Source organism: Sinohyriopsis cumingii, chromosome 7 (assembly GCF_028554795.1).
Source record: "Sinohyriopsis cumingii isolate HCF-2022 chromosome 7, ASM2855479v2, whole genome shotgun sequence".
Classification (NCBI taxonomy): Eukaryota; Metazoa; Mollusca; class Bivalvia; order Unionida; family Unionidae; genus Sinohyriopsis; species Sinohyriopsis cumingii.
Window position 1 is genome coordinate 80446926 of NC_142967.1, and position 26887 is coordinate 80473812.

A 26887-nucleotide genomic window follows, 5' to 3' on the forward strand; every position below is an offset into this window, starting at 1 on the left:
TGACAGTAAATATTGTGAAATTATTGAAGTCAAGGTGAACATTTTTGGTAAGTTTATTAGTTTTTCAAATGATTATTTTGTTTATATTATGATCATAAGTTGCACCAGGAGCAGTTTTTTATGCCCCTCAAGACCCTGTTGGGGGAGGACCCCCAAACTCCCCTTAACATTTTTTCATCTCTCTTTATGGAAGACCAAAATCATGTCTGATGAACTGAACAGTGGAGAGATTCTACATATGGTCAGTACATTACATATGTCCAACAGTGAGCAGACTTTAAATGATTACTCATGACAGGATTTTTTTTACAGATGTTAGCCAAAACTATCGCTCCATTAATTTCTTGAAACATAGTGTAGTGGTAGCTCAGTCTCAACAGGTTTTCAGTTTGCCTAATAGTGTTCATACATGTATGATGCAAGGATAGGAAAGCATGATTTTCAAAACTCAAATGTAATCTCTGAATATGCCCACAATGGTAGCCACATAGTAGCTGTTAACTTAAGATTTCTGATTGACTGTTACTCCTAGAGGATAAATTTAGTTTATGAAATTTCATATAAAGTGTACTGATGTCTTAAAAAGTTCAGAAGATAATATCGGAGAGAATTTTCATGAAATTCATAACATTTTAAAGAATAAGATTTAGGTTAAGCATCTAAACATTTTTTACAGAGTTGAGTGATTTAAACATTTTTACAGAGTTGAGTGATTTAAACATTTTTACAGAGTTGAGTGATCTAAACATTTTTACAGAGTTGAGTGATTTAAACATTTTTACAGAGTTGAGTGATTTAAACTTTTTTTACAGAGTTGAGTGATTTAAACATTTTTACAGACTTGAGTGATTTAAACATTTTTTACAGAGTTGAGTGATTTAAACATTTTTACAGAGTTGAGTGATTTAAACATTTTTACAGAGTTGAGTGATTTAAACATTTTTACAGAGTTGAGTGATTTAAACATTTTTACAGACTTGAGTGATTTAAACATTTTTACAGAGTTGAGTCATCTAAACATTTTTACAGAGTTGAGTGATTTAAACATTTTTTACAGAGTTGAGTGATTTAAACATTTTTACAGAGTTGAGTGATTTAAACTTTTTTTACAGAGTTGAGTAATTTAAACATTTTTACAGAGTTGAGTGATTTAAACATTTTTACACAGTTGAGTGATTTAAACATTTTTACACAGTTGAGTGATTTAAACATTTTTAGAGTTGAGTGATCTAAACATTTTTACACAGTTGAGTCATCTAAACTGTTTTTACAGAGTTGAGTGATCTAAACATTTTTTACAGAGTTGAGTGATTTAAACATTTTTTACAGAGTTGAGTGATTTAAACATTTTTTACAGAGTTGAGTGATTTAAACATTTTTACAGAGTTGAGTGATTTAAACATTTTTACACAGTTGAGTGATTTAAACATTTTTACAGAGTTGAGTGATTTAAACATTTTTTACAGAGTTGAGTGATTTAAACATTTTTTACAGAGTTGAGTGATTTAAACATTTTTACACAGTTGAGTGATTTAAACATTTTTAGAGTTGAGTGATCTAAACATTTTTACACAGTTGAGTCATCTAAACTGTTTTTACAGAGTTGAGTGATCTAAACATTTTTTACAGAGTTGAGTGATTTAAACATTTTTTACAGAGTTGAGTGATTTAAACATTTTTACAGAGTTGAGTGATTTAAACATTTTTACAGAGTTGAGTGATTTAAACATTTTTACAGAGTTGAGTGATTTAAACATTTTTTACAGAGTTGAGTGATTTAAACATTTTTACAGAGTTGAGTGATTTAAACATTTTTACAGAGTTTAGTGATCTAAACATTTTTTACAGAGTTGAGTGATTTAAACTTTTTTTACAGAGTTGAGTGATTTAAACATTTTTTACAGAGTTGAGTGATTTAAACATTTTTACAGAGTTGAGTGATTTAAACATTTTTTACAGAGTTGAGTGATTTAAACATTTTTACAGAGTTGAGTGATTTAAACTTTTTTTACAGAGTTGAGTAATTTAAACATTTTTACAGAGTTGAGTGATTTAAACATTTTTACACAGTTGAGTGATTTAAACATTTTTACACAGTTGAGTGATTTAAACATTTTTACACAGTTGAGTGATTTAAACATTTTTAGAGTTGAGTGATCTAAACATTTTTACACAGTTGAGTCATCTAAACTGTTTTTACAGAGTTGAGTGATCTAAACATTTTTTACAGAGTTGAGTGATTTAAACATTTTTTACAGAGTTGAGTGATTTAAACATTTTTTACAGAGTTGAGTGATTTAAACATTTTTACAGAGTTGAGTGATTTAAACATTTTTACAGAGTTGAGTGATCTAAACATTTTTTACAGAGTTGAGTGATTTAAACATTTTTACAGAGTTGAGTGATTTAAACATTTTTACAGAGTTGAGTGATCTAAACATTTTTGGAGTTGAGTCATCTGAACTTTTTTTACAGAGTTGAGTGATCTAAACATTTTTACAGAGTTGAGTGATTTAAACATTTTTACAGAGTTGAGTGATCTAAACATTTTTTACAGAGTTGAGTGATTTAAACATTTTTACAGAGTTGAGTGATTTAAACATTTTTACAGAGTTGAGTCATCTAAACTGTTTTTACAGAGTTGAGTGATCTAAACATTTTTTACAGAGTTGAGTGATTTAAACATTTTTTACAGAGTTGAGTGATTTAAACATTTTTTACAGAGTTGAGTGATTTAAACATTTTTACAGAGTTGAGTGATTTAAACATTTTTACAGAGTTGAGTGATTTAAACATTTTTTACAGAGTTGAGTGATTTAAACATTTTTACAGAGTTGAGTGATTTAAACATTTTTACAGAGTTGAGTCATCTAAACATTTTTGGAGTTGAGTCATCTGAACTTTTTTTACAGAGTTGAGTGATTTAAACATTTTTACAGAGTTGAGTGATTTAAACATTTTTTACAGAGTTGAGTGATTTAAACATTTTTTACAGAGTTGAGTGATTTAAACATTTTTACAGAGTTGAGTGATCTAAACATTTTTACAGAGTTGAGTGATCTAAACATTTTTTACAGAGTTGAGTGATTTAAACATTTTTTACAGAGTTGAGTGATTTAAACATTTTTTACAGAGTTGAGTGATTTAAACATTTTTACAGAGTTGAGTGATTTAAACATTTTTACAGAGTTGAGTGATCTAAACATTTTTTACAGAGTTGAGTGATTTAAACATTTTTTACAGAGTTGAGTGATTTAAACATTTTTTACAGAGTTGAGTGATTTAAACATTTTTACAGAGTTGAGTGATCTAAACATTTTTGGAGTTGAGTCATCTGAACTTTTTTTACAGAGTTGAGTGATCTAAACATTTTTACAGAGTTGAGTGATTTAAACATTTTTACAGAGTTGAGTGATTTTAACATTTTTACAGAGTTGAGTGATCTAAACATTTTTAGAGTTGAGTCATCTAAACCTTTTTTACAGAGTTGAGTGATCTAAACATTTTTTACAGAGTTGAGTGATTTAAACATTTTTACAGAGTTGAGTCATCTAAACTTTTTTACAGAGTTGAGTCATCTAAACTGTTTTTACAGAGTTGAGTGATCTAAACATTTTTTACAGAGTTGAGTGATTTAAACATTTTTTACAGAGTTGAGTGATTTAAACATTTTTTACAGAGTTGAGTGATTTAAACATTTTTACAGAGTTGAGTGATTTAAACATTTTTACAGAGTTGAGTGATTTAAACATTTTTTACAGAGTTGAGTGATTTAAACATTTTTACAGAGTTGAGTGATTTAAACATTTTTACAGAGTTGAGTCATCTAAACATTTTTGGAGTTGAGTCATCTGAACTTTTTTTACAGAGTTGAGTGATTTAAACATTTTTACAGAGTTGAGTGATTTAAACATTTTTACAGAGTTGAGTGATTTAAACATTTTTACAGAGTTGAGTGATCTAAACATTTTTTACAGAGTTGAGTGATTTAAACATTTTTTACAGAGTTGAGTGATTTAAACATTTTTTACAGAGTTGAGTGATTTAAACATTTTTACAGAGTTGAGTGATCTAAACATTTTTGGAGTTGAGTCATCTGAACTTTTTTTACAGAGTTGAGTGATCTAAACATTTTTACAGAGTTGAGTGATTTAAACATTTTTACAGAGTTGAGTGATTTTAACATTTTTACAGAGTTGAGTGATCTAAACATTTTTAGAGTTGAGTCATCTAAACCTTTTTTACAGAGTTGAGTGATCTAAACATTTTTTACAGAGTTGAGTGATTTAAACATTTTTACAGAGTTGAGTCATCTAAACTTTTTTTACAGAGTTGAGTGATCTAAACATTTTTACAGAGTTGAGTGATTTAAACATTTTTACAGAGTTTAGTGATCTAAACATTTTTTACAGAGTTGAGTGATTTAAACATTTTTACAGAGTTGAGTCATCTAAACTTTTTTTACAGAGTTGAGTGATCTAAACATTTTTACAGAGTTGAGTGATTTAAACATTTTTACAGAGTTTAGTGATCTAAACATTTTTTACAGAGTTGAGTGATTTAAACATTTTTACAGAGTTGAGTGATTTAAACATTTTTACAGAGTTGAGTGATTTAAACATTTTTACAGAGTTGAGTGATCTAAACATTTTTACAGAGTTGAGTCATCTAAACTTTTTTTACAGAGTTGAGTGATCTAAACATTTTTAGAGTTGAGTGATCTAAACTTTTTTACAGAGTTGAGTGATTTAAACATTTGTACAGAGTTGACTGATCTAAACTTTTTTTACAGAGTTGTTTATGGTTTTCTTGTTATCACGATAGTGAATACCGTGATACCCTCCATTCATCAATTCATTGCTACATCTTCTTGTAAACCACTGGATGGAAATTCAAGAAAATTATGGTTATGTTAATTATCTTGATGCCACTAGAACACTTGTGTGTTCATTAGTGCTTTCAAGACAGGACAATTGTAACTCAATTCTGTCTGGTTTGTCTCAATATCTACTCCAGAAACTTCAAAAAGTTCAAAACACAGCTGCTTGAATCATCCTTAGAGTACCATAATCAGAGTACACCTCCCCGCTGCTCTGTATCCTACACTGGCTATCCATTCAATCCAGAATCAAACACAAAATTTGTTCTCTGTGCTACGTTTCACTGACGGACTCCAGTCCAACATACCTATCTGACCTCACCCATGTGTACACACCAGCAAGATACTTATGCTCCTCTTCCGACAATCGTATACTCATTATTCCCACTATGAAAACAAAGTTATATGGACAATGTTCTTTTGCATACCAGGGCCCAGCAACGTGGAACGAATTGCCCACTGAACTTAGACACAAAGACACAGTGATCTCATTTAAGAGTGCTTTGAAAACTCACCTATTTCAACTGCAAGAAAAAACTTAAAGACCTAATAATGTTTACTGCCTTAAATATTTTCAGCATGTTTTATGCTTTCTAATTTCATGGCGTTTGCTTTTTGTAATTATATCATTATGTTTTTTATGTTTTTGTTTTGTTTTAGGTGTTGTCTAATGTTGTAAGCACTTTGAGCTTCTAAATATTAGGCACTATACAAAGTCCTCATAATTATTATTATTATTATGTTGCACTAGTGGTAACCATCTGCAAGAGGGGGTCATTGTTGGGTCCCTGGGAGGGGGTCAGTGGTCAGATATACAGAAAAGTCATTTGCTAAACCCTTTTCACATATTTTTAGATCAAACTTTGTGAGTGCAGTATAGAAGGAAGCCACTTCATATATTTTTTATCATGATCCCTGGGTCACTTATATGTCAGAATGTGGGGTTTAGGTGATTGGAAAGGAAAATGCAATAAAAACCATGAGGACAGGTGAGCTGCTCAAGTGTTTTTGTGTTTTTCTTGTTTTCATAACAGTTTCTATGTTAAAACAGTTTCATACACTCCAAGAATTTTCTAATCAAGATGAAAAAATAAACATGTCTTTACTCTCCTCACAGGTTTCCCTTGTAGAAATAGTGTCAGCAGTTGTGTGTCTGGGGTTTCCCTTCAAAGGAGTCAGTGATGGAAGAGGAGTAAGTTTTAATTTTAAAATTTTGTCAGTAGTTTTTTTTCATTGCAACTTCTGCTAAATTACTTGGATGAAAGTCTTGAAATTTCTTTCATCCCGTTGTCTAGTTGGTCCACAAGTAAAAAGGTGTCTCTCAGCAAATCCATTATCTTGAGAATTTATGGTGGACATTTAAAAAATCTTGTTATTGGTCCCCTCCTGAATGGATTTTTTTATCAAAATATAATTTTTACTAAAGGCTTTCATGTCTAGTTGGTCATAAATGAAAATGGTACTGCAGATAGTATGGCCACCACAGTTGTCATCTTGAAAACCTGCTATATCAACACATGATGCTCCCTCCATAAAATATGCCTGCCAGTATTAAAAACAGACAATTCTTTTAAATGCCATTTTCACAGAGTCTATTTAAAATAATTTAAACATCTTTTACTTAAAAAATCCTGGCTTAGAATGCTTTCACTTTTATATAAACGCTGCCAATCTACCTTGAAATACATTCACTCTATCTAAAATAGAAAAATAAACTTTAAACAACTTCTCAGAAACTGCTCTAAGAAAAGAAATTTTGCCATATTTAACAGAATGGATTCTGGTACTGAGGACTTGAACAACTCGGAAACTGCTATAAAAGAAGAAATTTTGCCGTATTTAACAGAATGGATTTTGGTACTGAGGACTTGGAAACTGATGCAGATCATCAGATATGGTTTCTGTTACTAAAACTAGAAAATCTTTAAAATGACTTCACAAAAACCACTAACAGAATTTGACCAAATTTGACAGCATTCCTGCATGAAGGTCTTGTAAGTTTATGCAAATGTCACCAGTCTGCCATAAGAAATGGTTGATCTTACAAAAAAAGCAAAGAAAACATCATATTTTCTACTTAACAAATGTGAAACAGAATTCAACCAAATTCAACAGATGGTGTCTTTACTTGAAAACCTTTTAGACTTGTACAAATTATGCTCTCCTGCTATTAAAGATGACTTCAGTTACTAAAAGTAGCGAAACATTTATGTCGTTTTATGTCACCAGACAGAAATGACTAAAGTGGAAAGTGTCCTGGCATAGGGATCTTTGAGCTATTTGGCATAGGGATCTTTCAGCATTGCATAGATAATGCTGTTGAGCTGTCTGGCAAAGGGATCTTTAAGCATTGCATAGATGCTGTCATTGTTCTGTATGGCATAGTGATCTTTAAGCATTGAATAGATGATGCTGTTGAGCTGTTTGGCATAGGGATCTTTCAGCATTGCGTAGATGATGCTGTTGAGCTGTTTGGCAAAGGGATCTTTAAGCATTGCATAGATGATGCCATTGTGCTGTCGAGTATAGACGAAGATATGCAAAAAAGAGAAGCCTTTAAACATTTGTTTTTATAACATGAACGGCATCGAAAGAAATTTCAACAGAAAGCATCCTACTAACTTAATATGTCTTGGCTAACTGCTATTGCATGAGTGATCTCAAATCCACATGGCTTTAAGTTAGAGAAACAACTTGTTACATGGATAATTGTATATGTTGGAGGTTGTGTATTGAAGTAGCAGCATGCCAGCTACTTTGTATGCAGATCTAGAACCCTTATTTTTTCGACATTTTTTAAATAAAAACATTTTTTTGCTACAAATGTGGAATGGACGTTTAGTGTTACTCTTATCTATTTATTCCATCTGTCTTTCCATCCTTCAGGCTGTCAGTAACCATGGTAATTTTGCATTTAGGTCACTGTTGTGAAGCATTTACGTTTCATGAATACATGTCTGGTTTGAATAGTTTTGCATCAAATGTAAGTTTTTTTATTAAATTAAACTTAATGTGTCTACAATTTTTTTAATGGTTGTATTATTCTTGATGGCTTAGATGTAGACAAAGGATTGTCTTTAAGGTGGGGAAACTTGACAACTGAAAGAAACGAATCATTCTGAGTTGGCAGTCACTTACCCTTGCACACACAAAACCTAAGAATTATACCCAGTTCAAGTTTTGTCTTGCCTACAATTGCTTGGTGAAACCTGGGAATTACTTCTCCAAGAGTAACATGGTGTCTGGACTGGATGCATATTATTCCCAATGAAATACAGTGCATTACTTACCTCCAGCAGTAGAGAGCTACTAGGACCAGAGAGAAGTAACTCAAAAGTGATGGTGTCAGTATTACAGTTTTATGTTGGACTTTGTTCAAGTTATTTTATGGTCAGATAAAAGGAGGATAATGAGACATTACACTCTGGGGTTTCAACATTTTATTTACAATGATTGCACTTTCAAAATACATAAAGAAAAATTGGAATGTTTTAGGTATAAATTAGTGACTGCTTTTGATTTTTGATTTTTGAACATATATTGTCATCCACAGGATGTGGAGGACCCCCTGTTGGACAGTAGAACTCCCACTATGTTTGTGATGGGTCAGCATGCCAACACATGTAACATTGATGACATTGAAGACATGAGAGAAAAGATGAAAGCAGAGAACAGCCTGCTTGTTGTAGGTGGTGCTGATGATAACCTTAGGGTCTCACGAGCCAAAAAAAAAATGGAAGGAGTCACTCAAGTTATGGTGGACAAGCTGGTTTTGGTAAGGAACATGGATAGATTAATAGTACATTCTATTTGAATGAGAACCACAAGTCGACAGCAGGTTTTAATGTAAACTAAACTTAAAGGGAAACTCCATGTTGCATTTTATTTATTAAATAAAAATTTATTCTCTAGAATGCAAACCTTTTATGTATTTCTGTGTATAGTACTGTATCTTGTACATTTTGTCAAACTTGCCCTGATGTAAGTACCTTGTTATCACTGCTATTGTCAAGTACCATTAGAGACTATGCAATCTCACATGGTCAGTTTGCTTATAGTAGGTAAATATACTGTGCAGTTCAAATTTATGACTAGCGAATGTCCATGCATACATAATGAACTTCCATATCAGACATTCATAATACTGAAACTGACTGATGCTTTTGAGTTTTGGTCAAAATAAATTATACATTTCATGTATACCATTTTAACTGATGTTTTTGGATGTACTTTGTGTTGGATTTGTGATCAGTACAAATTTGCATGATGTTCATGTTTTAGCATCTGTTTCATTCGATCTTTTCACTTTTACTTGGGTCTGAAATCCTCAAAAACTTAAGTCATCCTTGGCAAAACAAAGTTTAGTTGAATTAAAAGCAAACATAAGTCAAAGTTTAGTGTCCTTACATTTGTTTATTTCATGAAAATATTTCTCTGTAACAGTATGTAGTGCATTGAATACAAAATGTGGCACATTATTTATTCATTTAACCTCTGCAATGTGATGGTACCAAACATGCTGTGAATAAGTTTGGACTACATTATTTCCATAACCATGTGTTTTTCTGAACTTCATTTACATTTTCTTTATTTGTGAAGTAAATATCCATGTAATTATAAGCGGTGAAATTTTGGGTGATTTTCCCATTGTGAGGAAGTGATTGCGAATTAGACAGGTCAGGGTATTATGGCATAAATAACAGTTTTGACTGCAGTCTAATGAGATATTCAGATACAATAAAAAAGGGTTGAAGCTTATTCAGTCACAAGGGGTAATTAATCTCTTCTGAACATTAGTGTATTGTGCGAGATAGTTCTTTATTAGTGAATTTTATGTCGGTGCATCCCATCAAAGTACTCCTGTGCACATCTACACACTTTCTCAGTCTAATTATCCAGTTGTTAAACACTTTTTTATTCAGTTTTTGTTATCTCCTTTATGCACCGGAAAATATGACTTCCAACCACATGGCAGTTTTCTTCTGCCCCTTAGCAAATATTTGATAATGGGATTCATCTAAAAAAATTACTTGAAGCTAAATCAGGGATGTATGGAGGATGAGGTGAAGTTTGACGCTGTGATCTTTTAGGGTGTCTGTCATGATGGTGTATACAAAGCTGCCAACTGTCCCATTTTTTCCGTATTTGTCCCATCTTTTGGGCCTGAAAACGGGTGTATGTTTTATTGTTACAAATCCATTTTTTTATTTTATTTAAACAATTTTAAAATAATTTCCTTGCAGTTTTCTGTTCTGAATGGGACCCGGTTCCATCATTATAGTAAATGTGTTGCATGTATAAAATATGATTGGTCCATTCAAAATCGAGGCTGCCATGCCAAATTTTAACTGCCAGCAGCTGCTATATTGGATTGCGCAGAGTATCTGCTGCGAGCACAGTTAGCCTCATACCAGATTAGGACAAGCTTGGAGCAGTTTGCCTCATACCAGATCAGGACAAGCTTAGAGCACAGTTTGCCTCATACCCCAGGACAAGCTTAGAGCAGTTTGCCTCATACCAGATCAGGACAAGCTTAGAGCAGTTTGCCTCATACCAGCTCAGCTCCCTCACTGAAACAATACTCACCGCGATAGTGTTGATGGATTGTGGATTCTGATGTCAAAGATGAAGAATTCATGTGGAGACTTTCTTTACGATCGTTTGAATTACTTTATGTTAGGACTTCTTTCTTTACCTCACTCTAATGCTGATTGTGAGAGGATTTATAGTTCAGTAAAAACAATTGCACACAATTCAGATCATCCATAAAAGATGGTACATTGGAATTCAATAATGATTGAAAATATAAGGTGAGGAAAAGGCTCATATAAACATCCTGTGTCTGATGACTTACTCAGAAGGTGTAAGAGTGCAACATGTGCATCTTTGACATTAAATAATTAAGTATTTGTTCCTGAAAATCAGTATTTTTGTCATAAGCAGTCTGTTTTTTTTTTTTTGTAGTCGGGGGTTGGCAGCTATGTGTATATGTTGATAGGGTGCATTTTCATGGAGTAGAGGGATACCTCAGTATGATGGTCAAATCAAGACCAGTTTCTGACTGGAGTCCCATGCATGCCCTGAACCCTACTCCTGTATGTTCATAGAAGCATCAGATTTAAGGTGGGCTGATCACTTGGAAATGTAAGGGCTGGTTCTTCAAGGAAAAAAGTGGGTGTGTATCAGCCAAGTAAGGAGACACCAAAGAATATTTTAGGGACAGTCTGTCCTGGAGAGGCAAGGTAGTTCTTACAGAATGGTCCCTGCATCAATATGTACCAGATTCACTGTTTAGACTGTTGGGAAACCCTTAGTGGACTTATTTGCAACCAAGCTAAGCAACTAGCTCCCATTTTATGTTTCCAAAGTCCCAGATCAAGGGGCCTGGACAGTCCCAGATCAAGGGGCCTGGACAGTCCCAGATCAAGGGGCCTGGACAGTGAGTGCCTTCAGCCTGAAGTGAGTTCATCTTTTTGGCTACACCTTCCCATAATTCTGGATGAGTCTGCAAGTGCAGTGGCTGATATTCTTCTGTTCCTATTCAGTGAGAGTATGCCCTATTGAAAAAGCTCAAATTTTCAAAAGGCCCAAACCGTTAGTTCAGATCCTCACATTTCCATCCTTATCTGGTAGCTTGAGCTGCAGAGATCAGTGTCTTGCTTTTTAATGCCCAGATGAAATCTCTTATGTATGTTGTGGTGAACGTTTTGGTGAAGCTCCTTTCAAGAACATTGCCTTTAAGACTGTCTTCCTGCTTCCCTTATTATCAAAAAGATCAGTGAGTGAGTTTCAATCTCAGTCCACAGAAGAAGGTTATTTATTTTTCAGTGACAATTACGAGTTGGTTTCTGTCCTTTGTGAACAAGGTTTTCCAGCAAAAATAGAAAGCAGCTTCCCATGGCAGTTTTACTCCCAGCAGAGTCCTGACTTAAAATATCTGTACTGGGGATGATCCAAGAATGACTTTTATGCCATGTTATGGATTTACAGTTCTGGTTGGTCTCCTCTAAATGGAGAGGAAGGATAGGAAGTGCCTTTTCCTTCCCTTAAAGAGCTCTTCCAATATTTCAGCACCTGCTGTTTCTAGGTGGATAGTCTAGACAATCAAGAGGTCTCATCATTCCATTACTGAGAGGGGCTTTAATTCATGAAGATTAAAACCCATATGGTTTGAGCCGTTGGACCTATCTTAACTTGTACACTTATGTGAGGATGTTTTGAAAATATGTTTTGGCAGTCACACTGTCTTCTCCTCATACTTTCATTGTTTGGCACACCAGAGCAAAGGCAAATGTTCTTTAGGGCCCATAGTCACAACACATAAAATGGTCCAAGCAGAGACTAGCTTACAGTAGTGGATATTCCTACCATATCCTTATGTCTTTTGTATACCAATTATTTGGAGACTATCAGCCTCCCTCCAAGTCAGCAACATAGTACCACCAGGTAATATCCTTCATCCCCTGATATCCTATAAGCAGTCTTTGTCCCAGGAAAGAAAGATGACTACTGTGTATGGGCCCATAACATGGCAAGCAGACTGAATCTGTGTTAATTATGGTTCTGAACTTTCAAGAATGGGAGGATAGAATTTTTATATATGGATGAGGTGATTTCCATCTGAAAAGATAAACAATGCAGTAGTGACAGGCAAGTATTATGTCATTAAAGTTAGTTTTTCTCCACCCACCCACTCCATCCAAAGTACATTTCCTTCCCGTATAATAAAACAGAATTTCTTGGCCTAATTTTCATCAGACTTTGTGGGTAGAATATATTTTGGCAGAGGCAGCCCCTTGTTTACTCAAGGTTGAGAGATGAAAGGTCAAGGTCAAGGTTCCCAAACCTTTTCTGGCCACCGCCCCCTTGGTTATCCTCAGCGCCTACTACCTTACCCCTTAAAAAGCATTATTCAGCATTAGCACCCCCTCAGTAACCTCACCACCACCCAGCGGGCAGTACCACCTACTTTGGGAACTACTGACCTGGATGTAAGTCAGTGTTACATTTGTTTTACTTTCCTTTTGTCTCATTCCACTCTCATCAGATTTGTAATATAGGGTCAGCATGCAGTTATCCTGATTTTGTATCATCTTGGTTCATGGTCATCCCATGGGGTGAGGATTTTTACTGTTTTTGTTCACTTTGATTGCACAGTAAGCTTGAGATTGGTGTTAAAGTGGTTTTTACATGGCTCATACTTCAAGTAATATGGCTGGTTTCTCAAGTACATTTGGCAACAGAGCCATATTACTTGGTATGTGGAAACACCTTAATGTGTATGCTTACCAAAGGAGGTCAGTGTAACCAGTATTTCATTATTCATTGACTTTGGCCAGTGTTACTACTGATTAGGGAGGCTTGCAGGACAACTTAGTTGATATATACATCTTAATGGCTAAAGAATACCAAATTACCAAAAGTATGTTGTTGTGACTTGCATTTCATGTTTTAGTTTCCTTGTTTAAGTTTTGCATTTTGATAAAAAATTTGGGTAATATTGACCACAGTATCATATAAATTGATATTTGTATGTTGATGTATTTAACAGGTACAACACCTTTTAGCCCAAAATAGGTCACTATAACCTATACTTGATGCTGCATATGCCTACCCAAAGGTATTATTTGGCTCAAGACTGTGAGTCTCTACTATTAGATTGATTCTTTTATCATGTTTAATATAAGCTACATCAAAATGCTGCTCATTCCTTCGTAATCAAATTCAACAGAAAAGAAATGTCAGCCTGATTTGAACCTTTCTTATAACTTCCTGCTATATCATCACTCTTTGTGGAAACACTGGTGGCCTTTGTCATTGAATTACAGTGATAGGACATGAAATTTTTTCTTTATATAGGAGCTGAATAAAGTAATTGACATTTATAAAAATGCAGTCCTTGATTTTCAGATGTCTATTATATGGAGATATCCTGTAAGGCAAGTTTCACAATTCATGAATCTTTGTTGCCTTTGTTTTGTAACAGGATGAAGTATCAGAGTTTTTGGGTGGCATTCTGTCCCAGGGATCCATGGCACCTGACATGCTTATAGACTGCAATCTCTCTGATGCTGAGATACGGAAGAAGCGCAAAAGGAAAATCCGAGACCAGTCTCCTGATGACAGTCTGAGTAGCTCTTCACTGCTAGGGGTAAGTAGTGTTCTGTATTTATCTCATTCAGAATATCCTTATCTCTTTTCCAAGTTGAGTTGAATATCTTGGAATTAATTGTAGTTCACAAATTTGTCATTTTGTTTGATGAAGATCTGCCTTGGTATGTAAAATATATCCTTATATTAAAAAACACTTATTTTAAATTTTAATAACAGTAACATTATTAATTGCATTGCTTATCTTTTCTGGGATGACAAGTCCATAATCCAAGATAAATAAGTTAGTAATTGGAGGCCCAGAATTGAAAAGGACATTATCTCAGACTGATTCCTTTGTCATAGCCAAGATGTGGAATACCGTCCACTCTTTCCTTGGATTTTGTGTCAGTACATATGTACTAAGATTGCTCATCAAAATTAACATTTATTGTCATTTTTGAATATCTTTTTGGTCAATCTTAGACCTCTTTGTGTTGATTGTTTTTTGTCTTCCTGGTCCTTGCATTATTTGACAGGTTTTTGTATTCTTTTTGCATCTTGCTCAGTATGTACTGCTTATATTCATTGTTTACCCCTTCTAAATAACCAGTGTTGAAGTAAGTAGTACCTTTCCTTCTTTGGCTCCTAGTTTTTTTATGTAATTCGTTGTTGTTTTTTTGCATTTAGAGGTTAGTATGTTGCAGGTGTTGGTAAGCACAGGCACAAAAAGGAACAAAGGGATACACACACCACCTGCCTATTGTGCACTGATTTTTCATGTATGCACAAAGTCCGATATGGACAGATCAGGTGGGAGATTGACAGAAAGTCATGCATCTGTTGAGGGAGAGGAAAAGCCCCTGCTTCCTCTTTGTCATTACAAGATGACCACATCCATTACCCAAGCATTGATCTCAATCTCAGAGGTCTGCTCATCTGAAGGATTTGTCTTTGACTGTTGGCTTGGCACCAGTGCCAATAACTGATCATCAGGCAGCAGACATTAGTCAATGGACTTAAAGTGCCAGTCACTGATTAATGGTGACCAAAGCTGGATACTCTGCTTATATCATTGGTCTCATGACAACAGTTATTATTCTCACCCCCATCCCCACCCCTTTTGCTATGTTACCGTCCTATCCTAATGGGGTTAGGCTGTTGGGTTTGCTCAGCCATCTCTGTAAGGATATTGGATCAGTATCCCCCACCCCCTTACCTATATTCACATTTAATCCCTTTACACTTTCAGGAACCCCTTTTACCTGGAAGTGAGTCTTCTTCTTCCCTCCCCTCATCATGGCTGTGCCTGCCTTGGTTTTAAGTTACAATGGACACAACAGGTCATGGACTGCACATTCACCTCCATCCTCCTCCAACAAATAAGAGGTGGGCAGCCTCACTCCTTCAAGACCATTGAGAAGGGATTAGCTATCCCTTTTGCCAAGGAGGACAGTCCTCAGAATTGTGTTCAGGACAACATTGCCTTTTCCATTTAATTGGGTTCAAATGAGTTCCAAGAAGAGGCAGTTGTGGCATGCCCATCACTTTCAGTCTGGTTCCCCACTCCTTCTCATGTGTTTGGTCAGGTGTTAAACATGGAGGAAGTTAGTACATTTCATAATGCAGTAAACAAAGTTTACAACATCCTTCCTTCAGACTTGTGCCCAAGCCTTTTGAGGATGAGGACACTAAGATTCTGTCCAAACTCAAGAGGCTTTCTGGATCCTACTCTTCTGCTTCTCCTACACTCAGCTATGGATCAGGAACATGCACATAAATATTGCTATTAGCAGAAGGGGTAGTCTGTTCCCTGAATGTTCTAGCTGCCTGTCTGCCTCCAGCTATTGAACTTATTTATCTGATTGGCCCTTTAAGTCTTAACCTCAGGACGCTGGTGCATCCCAAATGGTGATATTGGCTGTTATTTAGGCTCATCTCCTGGAGAAGATCATTGAACCATGACCATTGTTTGCACAGAAGGACGATTAGGATGAGCCTAAATATGGAGATTCTCACTTGGTGGAGAACCTGCAGAATTATTTTCAAAAAATAGGAAAGACCTAACAACACAGACAATCCCACTTCAGACTCTGAAGTTTTACCACCCAGGCTCTTTGATCTGGCACTGGAGAGATGTAACAGGGTAGCTTTTTGTTCATTCTCGTAGAAAACAAACCCACTAAAAGTGTTCCCCACAGTTGCAGAAGTACCTCTGCTACCAGCTAGTGCAGAGATTGTTCTGTGAGGACCACAATGCCCCATCTGGACAGGCTGCCTGCCATGATATTCCTTTTGGCCAGAATATGGTAGACTCCAAGAATACTTCCAAGGCTACTGGTCATTGAAGTATGTTCCAGACATCCATGCAGAGAGGAGGAGAATGTGTACTTGTCTGATGCCTAATGTACACCATTACTAATGTGTTGTCCAAAGCAACCATAACACAACCTTATTGAGACATGATCCATTACAGGTTGTCACCTCTTTATGCAGACAGATTATCAGGCCACTTGCTACTAATTCAAACAGCTGACCCAGTTTTGATCAAAATGTAGAAGAAATGTTTCTTAGGCCATGCTGTCAGATTTGTTTGGGGTAACTTTCTTAGCAACGGTGTAGCTTCAAAAAAAACATGTGGAAAACCTATTTTCTGCTATGGAATAGCCAAGTCAATTTTGATTAAAACTTGGTAGGAACCATTTTCATGACATGTTTTACCAGATTTTTATCTGAAATTGTTCACTTAGCTAGTGTGGCAGCCTTAGCACGTAGGTTGACAACCTATTTTCAGCCTCATTTCCAAAATGGCTGACCCAGTTTTGTTTAAACTTGGTACCAACAATTCTTAGGTTATCCTTTACCAAACTTTTGCAAGTGTACTCCCCACTCAGCTGTGACATTCCTTAGTAAACAGTTTCAAAATCTGTTTATCACTGCTCCTTAAGCCCAGTCTTGAACATGACTCACCAACTTTAATAAAATGTGATAGGAATGTTTATTAGGATATATTATAACAGAATTGTCTGGGGTGGCTCCCATAGCAATCATACAGCTTCCATAGCAACCAGGTAGGAAACCTAAAAGTGATGCTCATCTCTCATCAAGGATGGGTGTTGTTACTAAGATATTAAAACTTTCATAGAATGAATTTCTCTCCAAACAGCCTTACTGCATTCGAACATATGTGATAGGTCAAGTCCTAGCATGAGCTTTCACATTGATATAAAAGAACTTAATACAGAATCTGGTCTGGTCGAAGTTAGAGTTAAAACACATTTCATCAACATGTAAAATAACACCAATTTGTATCAGATAGAAATTATCCTGATACAACCCTGTCTTTTAGCCCCACTTGGCGCATGTCTTTTTATTAGTAGTATATATTGCCTTTAGACCAATGTATACCAGATGAGCAATATCAGGTTCATTTGGGCCTCTCATTAAATACTGTAATTAAATTAAGTCATTGGACTTGCCAAATTTCCATGCACCCTATTTTCAGATTTTTTAAAATAATTTTTAATAGTACACACAATTTCCTTACTTCAACTGATTTTATTTATACGGCTAACAAAACATACAAAATCAAGTTGGAATGTAAACTGTGGCATGTTTTGCCTGTACTCAAAACTGAGTTGTCAACCATCAGGTTCTGAAACAGTGAGATTGTCAAAGGCAATGATACAGAAGAAAAAAAATCTTTCATCTTGAAACAGTGGTTGTAATTGATTAGTGAATAACTACTGTAAAATCAATGGATACCACAGTTTCATCAAGCCAACATGAGATTGCCTGTTTCTTTATATTTACCACTTGAGAATGTACAAAAGGAGACATGCCTATCAAATCAGAAAAGTTTTGAATGCTATAATCAGAGTCATTAAAAATTGTTCAGTAAACTAAACTGCATTTCCCTTTATTTGCGATAAACCAGTCAACTTTCCAACATAAGTTTCACGTGTTTTGTGTTTTTATCACTTTTATTCAATGGAAGATTTCTCCATGATAACTTCAGTTTTGGATTAACTCAGTTAGGTCTTTTCACCAATAATTGCAGTTGAATAATGGTATTCCACAATTAAATTCCTGAAATAGTATAAGTCATTAGGCCCAATATCATCATATTTAAATTTTTATTGTACAAGCTAACTTCAAGCATTGTTAAAGGAAAATATAGATTAATTTTTAAATTTTCAGTAATAAGGTAATATGAATAAACATTGTTTTGGTTATATATTTTGCGGTCAAAGTAAAATCTTTACATTATGCAACAAATATCAATATTAGAAGTGAGTCACATTTAATGATAGGTTTCTGCATAGGGAGGATTGAGGCTTATAGTCAATGGTCATACATTTACACTTTCAGTATAGTTTTACAAACAACATAGAAAAATAAACACCAGAAATGCAGCTAGAATTCTTTACTGTGCAAGAAAACAGTGAAATATTATCATTGAAATATTGATATTTTTGAATATAATTCAACCAAGCTTCCTACTTAGACATCTTCTGACCACTTGCTGCACACATTGATACCCAATTTGTCTGACAAAAATTTCAGCAAAATTTATAATTTTGATTTGTACACCAATTATCTGGACAGGGAGTAAACTAGTTGTTTTTTTTAATGCTTGCATATTTAGGTCATTGATGGTACTTGACTTTTTTCAGAGTGTTTGGAAATTAGATCAACTGAGAATGAATTTTCCTTGAGTGAATTGCTAATAATGGAATTTTTCCATCATTTTTAAAACACAATGGAACCCATTTATTGCAATTCTAAAAGGAAACTTTACTTTTGTTTTCCTTAAACCAGATTTTATTAAAACATGATTCATTATAAAAATGTTTTGACTTTAATCACTACTTGATTAAATCCATAAATTTGTTAAAACTGAGTTATTGTAAGCTGGTTCTACTGTATTTCATATCTGGTTTTGGGGTGATTAATGGCACAGCAGCAAGGCAATTATAATTAAGTATTAAGTACATTGCCCAAGACCAAACTACAGTTAGCCAATCTGGGCTGAGACAATGGTGGGAATCATACCCACATCCTTCTGGTCACAATTCCAAAACCATAACCACAGAGCCACTGCAGCCTCCCTATAATTCATTTTGGGATTGAAGCATTGGTACAATGAGATTGGGATCTAATGTTATTATTCTAATGATCTGTGCAATTTTGGTCGATACTTTCTTCATGTATTGGATTCTTCGTACTCATAATGCTGATAAATAATCAAGCAACTGACATTCAGACTGTAACATTTTATCTGATAAATCATTCAGTTGCATGTAAATTAAGTTTGCTGTCATGGCAAGCATCATCTTGAAAGTTTACTGTCATGGCAAGCATCATCTTGAAAGTTTACTGTCATGGAAAGCATCATCTTGAAAGTTTACTGTCATGGCAAGCATCATCTTGAAAGTTTACTGTCATGGCAAGCATCATCTTGAAAGTTTACTGTCATGGAAAGCATCATCTTGAAAGTTTACTGTCATGGCAAGCATCATCTTGAAAGTTTACTGTCATGGCAAGCATCATCTTGAAAGTTTACTGTCATGGAAAGCATCATCTTGAAAGTGTTTGTTATTGCTGAAACATTATGATTATATAAATCTGAATGTCATACATATCACATTGAAAAACTTCATCTGTGATCTTAATATTGTAATTTTCAAATAATTTTCTGTATTCTTTCAACATGGTCCTAATAGTCTGAATACAAAAGTGCCAGATTTTCATTTTAGATAATTCAGGATACTTGCTTTCTGGGACATTGTTCATCCCTTAAAATGAATCTTAATAATGTTTTTGGGATAAAATCTTTACATGCTGTTTTTTGGACTCCAGCATTCTGACAGATCTCCAGGCTCCACACGAGGGATGACAGTTGCTAAAGCTTTGAAGGCTCGGCAAGCTGCCATGGAAGCAGCAAATTTATTGACTGGGATGATCAAACAGGAGGAAGCTAGCTCTGAATCTACAAGTTCTACGCCATCCTCACCTGTTAAGACATATGGTAAAGGATCATTGTTCTTGGGTTTTTTTTGACACTATTAAAAAATCACCTGAAATTAAAAAAGTTAGCATGAGGCGACAATTAAAAAAGCTACCAAAGGCAAAATTATATATCATGGGTCAAGCTAGACCTGAATTTTAGGGAGAAGTGACTTATCCTTTTAGACAGAACAGGGAGAAGTGAAGAGCTCAACAGGGAGAAGTGGGTGCGAAGCAAAAAGTGGGATATATATATATATATATAAATATATATATATATATATATATAAATATATATATATATATACACACACACACACACACACATACACACATACATAATGTGTGCTCTCATTTTAATTATGCCCTCTATTTCCCAGTATTCATATTTGCACTTAACATTGGATTTAAGCAATACTTTCTTTTCAGGTAGAAAATTTTGGCCATATGACTCTTAAAGAGAATAATAGAAACCACTTTGTAACACATCTCATCTGAGTAACCAGATTGCATTATTGTAATTGCAAGTTAGTAAAATTGCTTAATCAGCTACCCATAATCAATTTTTTTAAAATATTTTTTATACCTTCTAAATGTTCACAATAATGGCACTTTCAAAGATTTCTAAACCCATTTGAAACAACCCCTGTACTATGTACATGGGGGCAAATGCACATATCTTCAGATTATACTGTTTGTCCTCATTTCTTTGTTGTGTTACAATACTGTAACTATTCATAAATAACATGCTAAAATGCATAAAATTACAGACATGGCTCCTTTACAGTCAGTATATTAAATAAACCCTTGTTTCCAACCAAATCAACACAGACGTGAGTGCATCTATTTTTAGAAGGAGGGGTTTTCGTAATCTAATCACTCACTTTATATAGCTTCATTACAACACTCCATTGACAGGATTGCAGACGTATGGTTTATTTATTTGTCCAATTACTTGTTTTAATTTTTTAGGTAATGGTTAAATAGTATCTGCTTTGCTGCTTTTTCCATATTTTCACAAATATGAGTCAAATCAGAAAACAACTTTGACCTTACAATGCTTCTCATGAATTCTACAACATAGCATTGTCAGACCTACATTTCTGACCTACATAATTGCATTTTGCAGTTAAATCTTAAATAAGATACTACCCCGGCTTTGCTTTCTATGAATTGTACCTTTTTCTGAATATATTTGCCCGATGATTTACAAAAACAGACAGTCTAATAAACTGGTACTTCCCAGACATAGTGATGTCTGCCATTATTTCTCTTTTACTGGTTCACTTAAGTTTCAAACTAATTTTATGATGAAATAGTGTAAAAGAGGACGTTAATATATCCAGATCACCGATTCTGATCTTAAAATGCAGATTGCTATTTACATACTATTGTTAAATTTTCGAAACACAAGTTCGTATATTTTAATCATCAAAGGATAACATGCGGAAATTAGGCCATGATAGTTGCTATAACTTACTCGTGAAACAGTTAAAGGTTACTGTTGCTGTTGTAGGGTTTAATGCCATTTTTCAGCACACGATAGGCTATACATGGCGGCCAGTATTAATGGTGGAGGAAGAACCCGGGAAAACCCGGAAAGAACCACCAACCCATGAGAAGCTACTGGCAAGCTTTCTCACATACCCACAATAGCCAAATCCGAGACTCCAACCCACGCAGACAGAGGTGAGATGACAGTGATCCGTAACGGAGAGCGCTTTAGACCACTCGGCCACTTGGGGCACCATGGTTAATGGTCAGTCAACTATCAAAACACATGCCTGTGAATGTGCAGAAGTTTGTTTGTCAGCATAATTGATATAAAAACTAGACCTACCTACTGATGGCTTGATGAATACATTTTGCCATAACACAATACTATAATTAACTTGGCTAAGGCGAGGGGGCATCTCAGAAAGTATGGTTAGTCAACATACCTCTAAAAATATCACAGGGCAAAGTCATTTTCGCTTTTCTAACAGAAGAAGGCAAAGTTTACATTTTTGGGCCACACTTAGTTGCCACTTTGCCTGGTAGCATGACCCCTGATGTATGATATATTCTAATCATAAAATATTAAAATTTACTTAGCAGAAAAACCAAATAAATAATTACCTCATTGACTGTAACAGTTCAGACTTTCTTTCTAGATAAAGTTACAAGATCTTAAAATCTGTGGACTTTAGCTCAGATTTGGTTTGAATTTGGTGCTAAACATTTTCAGAATAAAGGCAACTCAGCTATGCTTTACAGTATAGCCTTTGCAAGGTTGTCGTATGAGTGAAAGATGTACTGTTGCTCTTATTTGATCAGTTCATTAGATAAGGGTTTGACACATAATCAACCAAGTTTTACTTTTTTGTTTGCATTAGATAGATCTTACCAAACAGTTATTGACTCTGCTTATGTAGTCCTTTTGAAATTATACACCAGTAATAAAAAGTAAAGAAAAACAGCTTCGAAAATTACATTTACTGGTCAATTCTTAGTTTGCAGCAATCACATTCTCAAGGTTCTATTTCCAAAGTATGTAAGAAAATAGACTATTGAACAGTTTTTTGTATTAAGGAACCATGTTCTTTTCTTCCCAGAGATGGATGCTTAAACAGTTTGGACTTTAGTTAACTGCCATCACTATTTCAGGCTCTAGAAAGATGAGTCAAATTTAGCTTTTTTATAAATTTAGCCTTACTGACAATTCAGTGAGTACCTTATTCTCTGACCAAGTCACTGTCAGTTTCAGCCCAGTGACATTTTGCTGTCTAGTATTTCTTCTTTTTTAGCACAATATATGCATTGAATTTATTCAGGATATCCCATTTGTCATATTGAAAATCAGCTGAGAGAGACCTTACCTTTGTGTTTATGAATGTTTCTTTAAATTTTACATGGAATGTGGTATAAAGAGCTTGTAGAACATTGCTTTGTTTATTATAATTTTTCAGCAAGAAAATCAGCAACCAAGAGGAAGTATACCAAAAATCCATTGACAGCAGCCAGGAAAAGACTGAAATCAGCACCAGATCACGGTCAGGCCTCTGCATCAGTACCCCAGGGACCTTTATCAGCCGGTGCTATGACCTCAGTCAAAACTGCCCCAGAACTTGCAGGACTTCTTCAGAACCAAGGTCTGTTACCAGCATTTAAAATTTTGTCAGATGGAGATGGAAGTGGAAAGGCGACTCTGGTATCAATGAGTTCTGGTATCCCTGACTCTAGATTCGTGCGGTCAGTATCAATGTCACAGGGTTTAGCGTCAGGATCACAGCATAGGCAAAATCAGACACAGACTGAGGTCTCAAAGGGAGCCCCTGTTTCAAGTGTAGGGTTGAAGACAACTGGGAACCTACCATCTGAGGTTATCTTAAATTCTGAACTTGCCAATGTGTTGACAGGAGGTGTAGGATCAAGAGCCTCAAATAATTGTGCATCTACACAGTCAGTTCCAGTAACTTTCTCTGCCCAAGGTCAGAAACAAATGATTTATGTCACGTCAGTACCTTCAGTTTCTAACCAGATTCATCAGTTGTTGATGAGTGTTCCAAAAGCATCTTCAGTCATGTCTACAGCCAGCACAAGCAGCCAACCGAGTATTCCAGGTAAACTGTCTACTGTATCTACATCAGCAAACACCAGTCAGCAAGCAGCTGGGTCCAGCATTGTCAAAGTAATTGCAACAACTTCTTCTACAAACACAACAACTGGTATGCCTGATCAGGACAAAGTGCAGGCCATTCAGAAGCTCCAGTTCCATGATTTTCCTTTAACCACAGACACACTTAGCAAGACTGCAACAGGGCCCCAAATGACCCAGGCAAAAATACTCAACGCTAAAAGTCTTGGTGTAGACCAAAGCAAGATGCAACTGGAAGTAGTGAAAATATCTGCTGCTCAGACTGCACCAGGAAAAATCACTGTTACACCTTCTCTATCATCCACAATATCACAACTCTCTCAGGCACTTGCTAGTGGCCCATCACCCATCATTGGTATCAGTGCCCTTCTGTCTCAAGCCAAGTCTGCAACTTCCCAGTTATCTGGTCAAGGTAGTGTCGTAATGGACAAAACGCTCCCCAAAACAAGTATCTCCACATTATCAGGGTCCACAAAGCCAACAACAACAGTATTTGTAACCAACGAGACTCTTGGCAAAGTCTCCTCTCTGTTAGAGTCAAGTCCTGTAACTGGCAGACCAGCATCATCTGCTACTGTGTCAACTCAGAGTTCATTTGGAATGATGACAAGTAAAGCTTCTGATGGTAATGACCAACGGTCATTGGGGCAGCCACACATGATGAGTGTATCCACACAGAGTGGATCAGGTGGATCTGCATCACGATACTCCAAGGCACCATCTGGTACCACATCATCCTATACCCCTACAGCCAAGGCTGTTCTTCCCACTATTGCATCCACCAGAACAAGAAGAATTCGAACACCCAAACAATATGATCTTTAGTATTGTGCTTCAAGAATCGTACAGAAAGGAGGACATCTTTAGTATTGTGCTTCAAGAATCATACAGAAAGGAGGACATCTTTAGTATTGTGCTTCAAGAATCATACAGAAAGGAAAACATCTTTAGTATTGTGCTTCAAGAATCGTACAGAAAGGAGGACATCTTTAGTATTGTGCTTCAAGAATCATACAGAAAGGAGGACATCTTTAGTATTGTGCTTCAAGAATCATACAGAAAGGAAAACATCTTTAGTATTGTGCTTCAAGAATCGTACAGAAAGGAGGACATCTTTAGTATTGTGCTTCAAGAATCGTACAGAAAGGAGGACATCTTTAGTATTGTACTTCAAGAATTGTACAGAAAGGAGGACATCTTTAGTATTGTGCTTCAAGAATCGTACAGAAAGGAGGACATCTTTAGTATTGTGCTTCAAGAACTGTACAGAAAGGAGGACATCTTTAGTATTGTGCTTCAAGAATCGTACAGAAAGGAGGACATCTTTAGTATTGTGCTTCAAGAATCGTACAGAAAGGAGGACATCTTTAGTATTGTGCTCCAAGAATTGTACAGAAAGGAGGACATCTTTAGTATTGTGCTTCAAGAATCGTACAGAAAGGAGGACATCTTTTAGTATTGTGCTTCAAGAATCGTACAGAAAGGAGGACATCTTTAGTATTGTGCTTCAAGAATTGTACAGAAAGGAGGACATCTTTAGTATTGTGCTTCAAAAATCGTACAGAAAGGAGGACATCTTTGGTATTGTGCTTCAAGAATCGTACAGAAAGGAGGACATCTTTAGTATTGTGCTTCAAGAATCGTACAGAAAGGAGGACATCTTTAGTATTGTGCTTCAAGAATCGTACAGAAAGGAGGACATCTTTAGTATTGTGCTTCAAGAATCGTACAGAAAGGAGGACATCTTTAGTATTGTGCTTCAAGAATCGTACAAAAAGGAGGACGTCTTTAGTAGTGTGCTCCAAGAATCGTACAGAAAGGAGGACATCTTTAGTATTGTGCTTCAAGAATTGTACAGAAAGGAGGACATCTTTAGTATTGTGCTTCAAAAATCGTACAGAAAGGAGGACATCTTTATTAAGATTTATTATTGAGAATTATGATTAATATCTGTAAATGAAGTTTATATTTATTTATATCAGACAGAAACTCTTAATATTAGTAGCATTCAGTTTCACCTTTAATTTTGCTTTGTCTTCTCGCAGGTATTTTGGACCTGGATATAATAGATAATGGATTTTTGGCAGGTAGACTCTATGTGCACATGCACAAGATTCCTTGTGAATGAAGTTTTTCGACCTTTTAGTTTTTATGTACATTGTAAAGATAGTGTGTTCAGGAGTGAATTAAAATATCTCTTAGATGTCAGTCTCAATTAGAAAGTATTTTGTAAGCATGCATGAGTAGATGCCAGTTAAAACATTCCTCATAAAACATTCATAATACTGGATTGTTGTCACGTGCAATGTAATCATCATTTATTTGCATAGACTTCTGTGTGTACATATTTACAAGTCAGAATTTCAGTGCAGACAAATATAAAATCATGTCATGTAAGTAACGAAAAAATCTCATTTTCATATATGTGCTTTTAGTTGAACAGTATACTATTTTTCTGTCAGTTACAATTTTATGTCAGCATAAATTTTAGTTTAACAATATGCAATGATAGATTTGAAGTCATCATAATTAAATGTGTTGATAAATATTGACTTTTGTTCCTTCCTTGTTTTCTTCAAGTTTTCACCAGAGGGAAAGTGATTTGTACTGCTCAGTGTTGACTTATCTTACTGGTCCTTGGGGTGGCCATATTATATTTAGAAAAGAAACTGCAGATTCGAAATGTTTGGGGTAAGCAACTGTTCTAAATAGGGCAGTGATGATTTCACTAAATTTTTTCTTTATTTTTATTTTTCAAAAGTACTACAATTGAATCATTGAAAAATTCAAGGTCTGAAATATGAATTCTTGCAGACCAAAAATGTAAAAGACCAAAAGTTCTTACAAAAATGGAGTTTTTCACAAAATTAATACCAGTGAAAATAAATGAATTTAGAGTACATGTATTTCACTAAATTGTCAGCCACTAATTTGAAAGAAAATTATTATTTATGATTATTAAATTAATCTACATATTAATGATGAAATTTTAAACAAGATTGTATTCTCTTGTTATTGAGTTTGCCATTGCAGCCATCTTTAAACTCTTTTTATCACTACATGTTAATAGATGGTCATATCAGCATGGGGGTTTCAATAAAAGATCCTGCATGATGTCTAGTTGGTCCTAAACGAAATGTCCAAAATGCCACCGATGACAGCCGTCTTGAAAATCATATAAGTACTCCTCCTAACTCGAGAGCATGTCAGCATGTGGCTTTGACCAGAACATGAATGATGTATAGTTGGTCCTGAATGAAAATGGTACCATT

At 35.1% G+C, this 26887-nt stretch overlaps 1 protein-coding gene across 2 annotated transcripts in view; it reads left to right on the plus strand.

Annotated features, from left to right (window-relative positions):
• The window catches only part of LOC149795609 (uncharacterized), a 63668-nt gene extending 37503 nt beyond the window's left edge, over positions 1-26165 (plus strand). For both annotated transcript variants that reach the window (XM_089965433.1, XM_089965434.1), the window contains exons 10-14: positions 5997-6071; positions 8433-8654; positions 13866-14030; positions 19832-20000; positions 22927-26165. In XM_089965433.1, the coding sequence (XP_089821559.1) occupies positions 5997-6071; positions 8433-8654; positions 13866-14030; positions 19832-20000; positions 22927-24440 (2145 nt within the window). In that variant the 3' untranslated portion in view covers positions 24441-26165. The remainder of the gene's footprint in view (positions 1-5996; positions 6072-8432; positions 8655-13865; positions 14031-19831; positions 20001-22926) is intronic.
• The last annotated feature ends 722 nt before the right edge of the window (positions 26166-26887 follow it).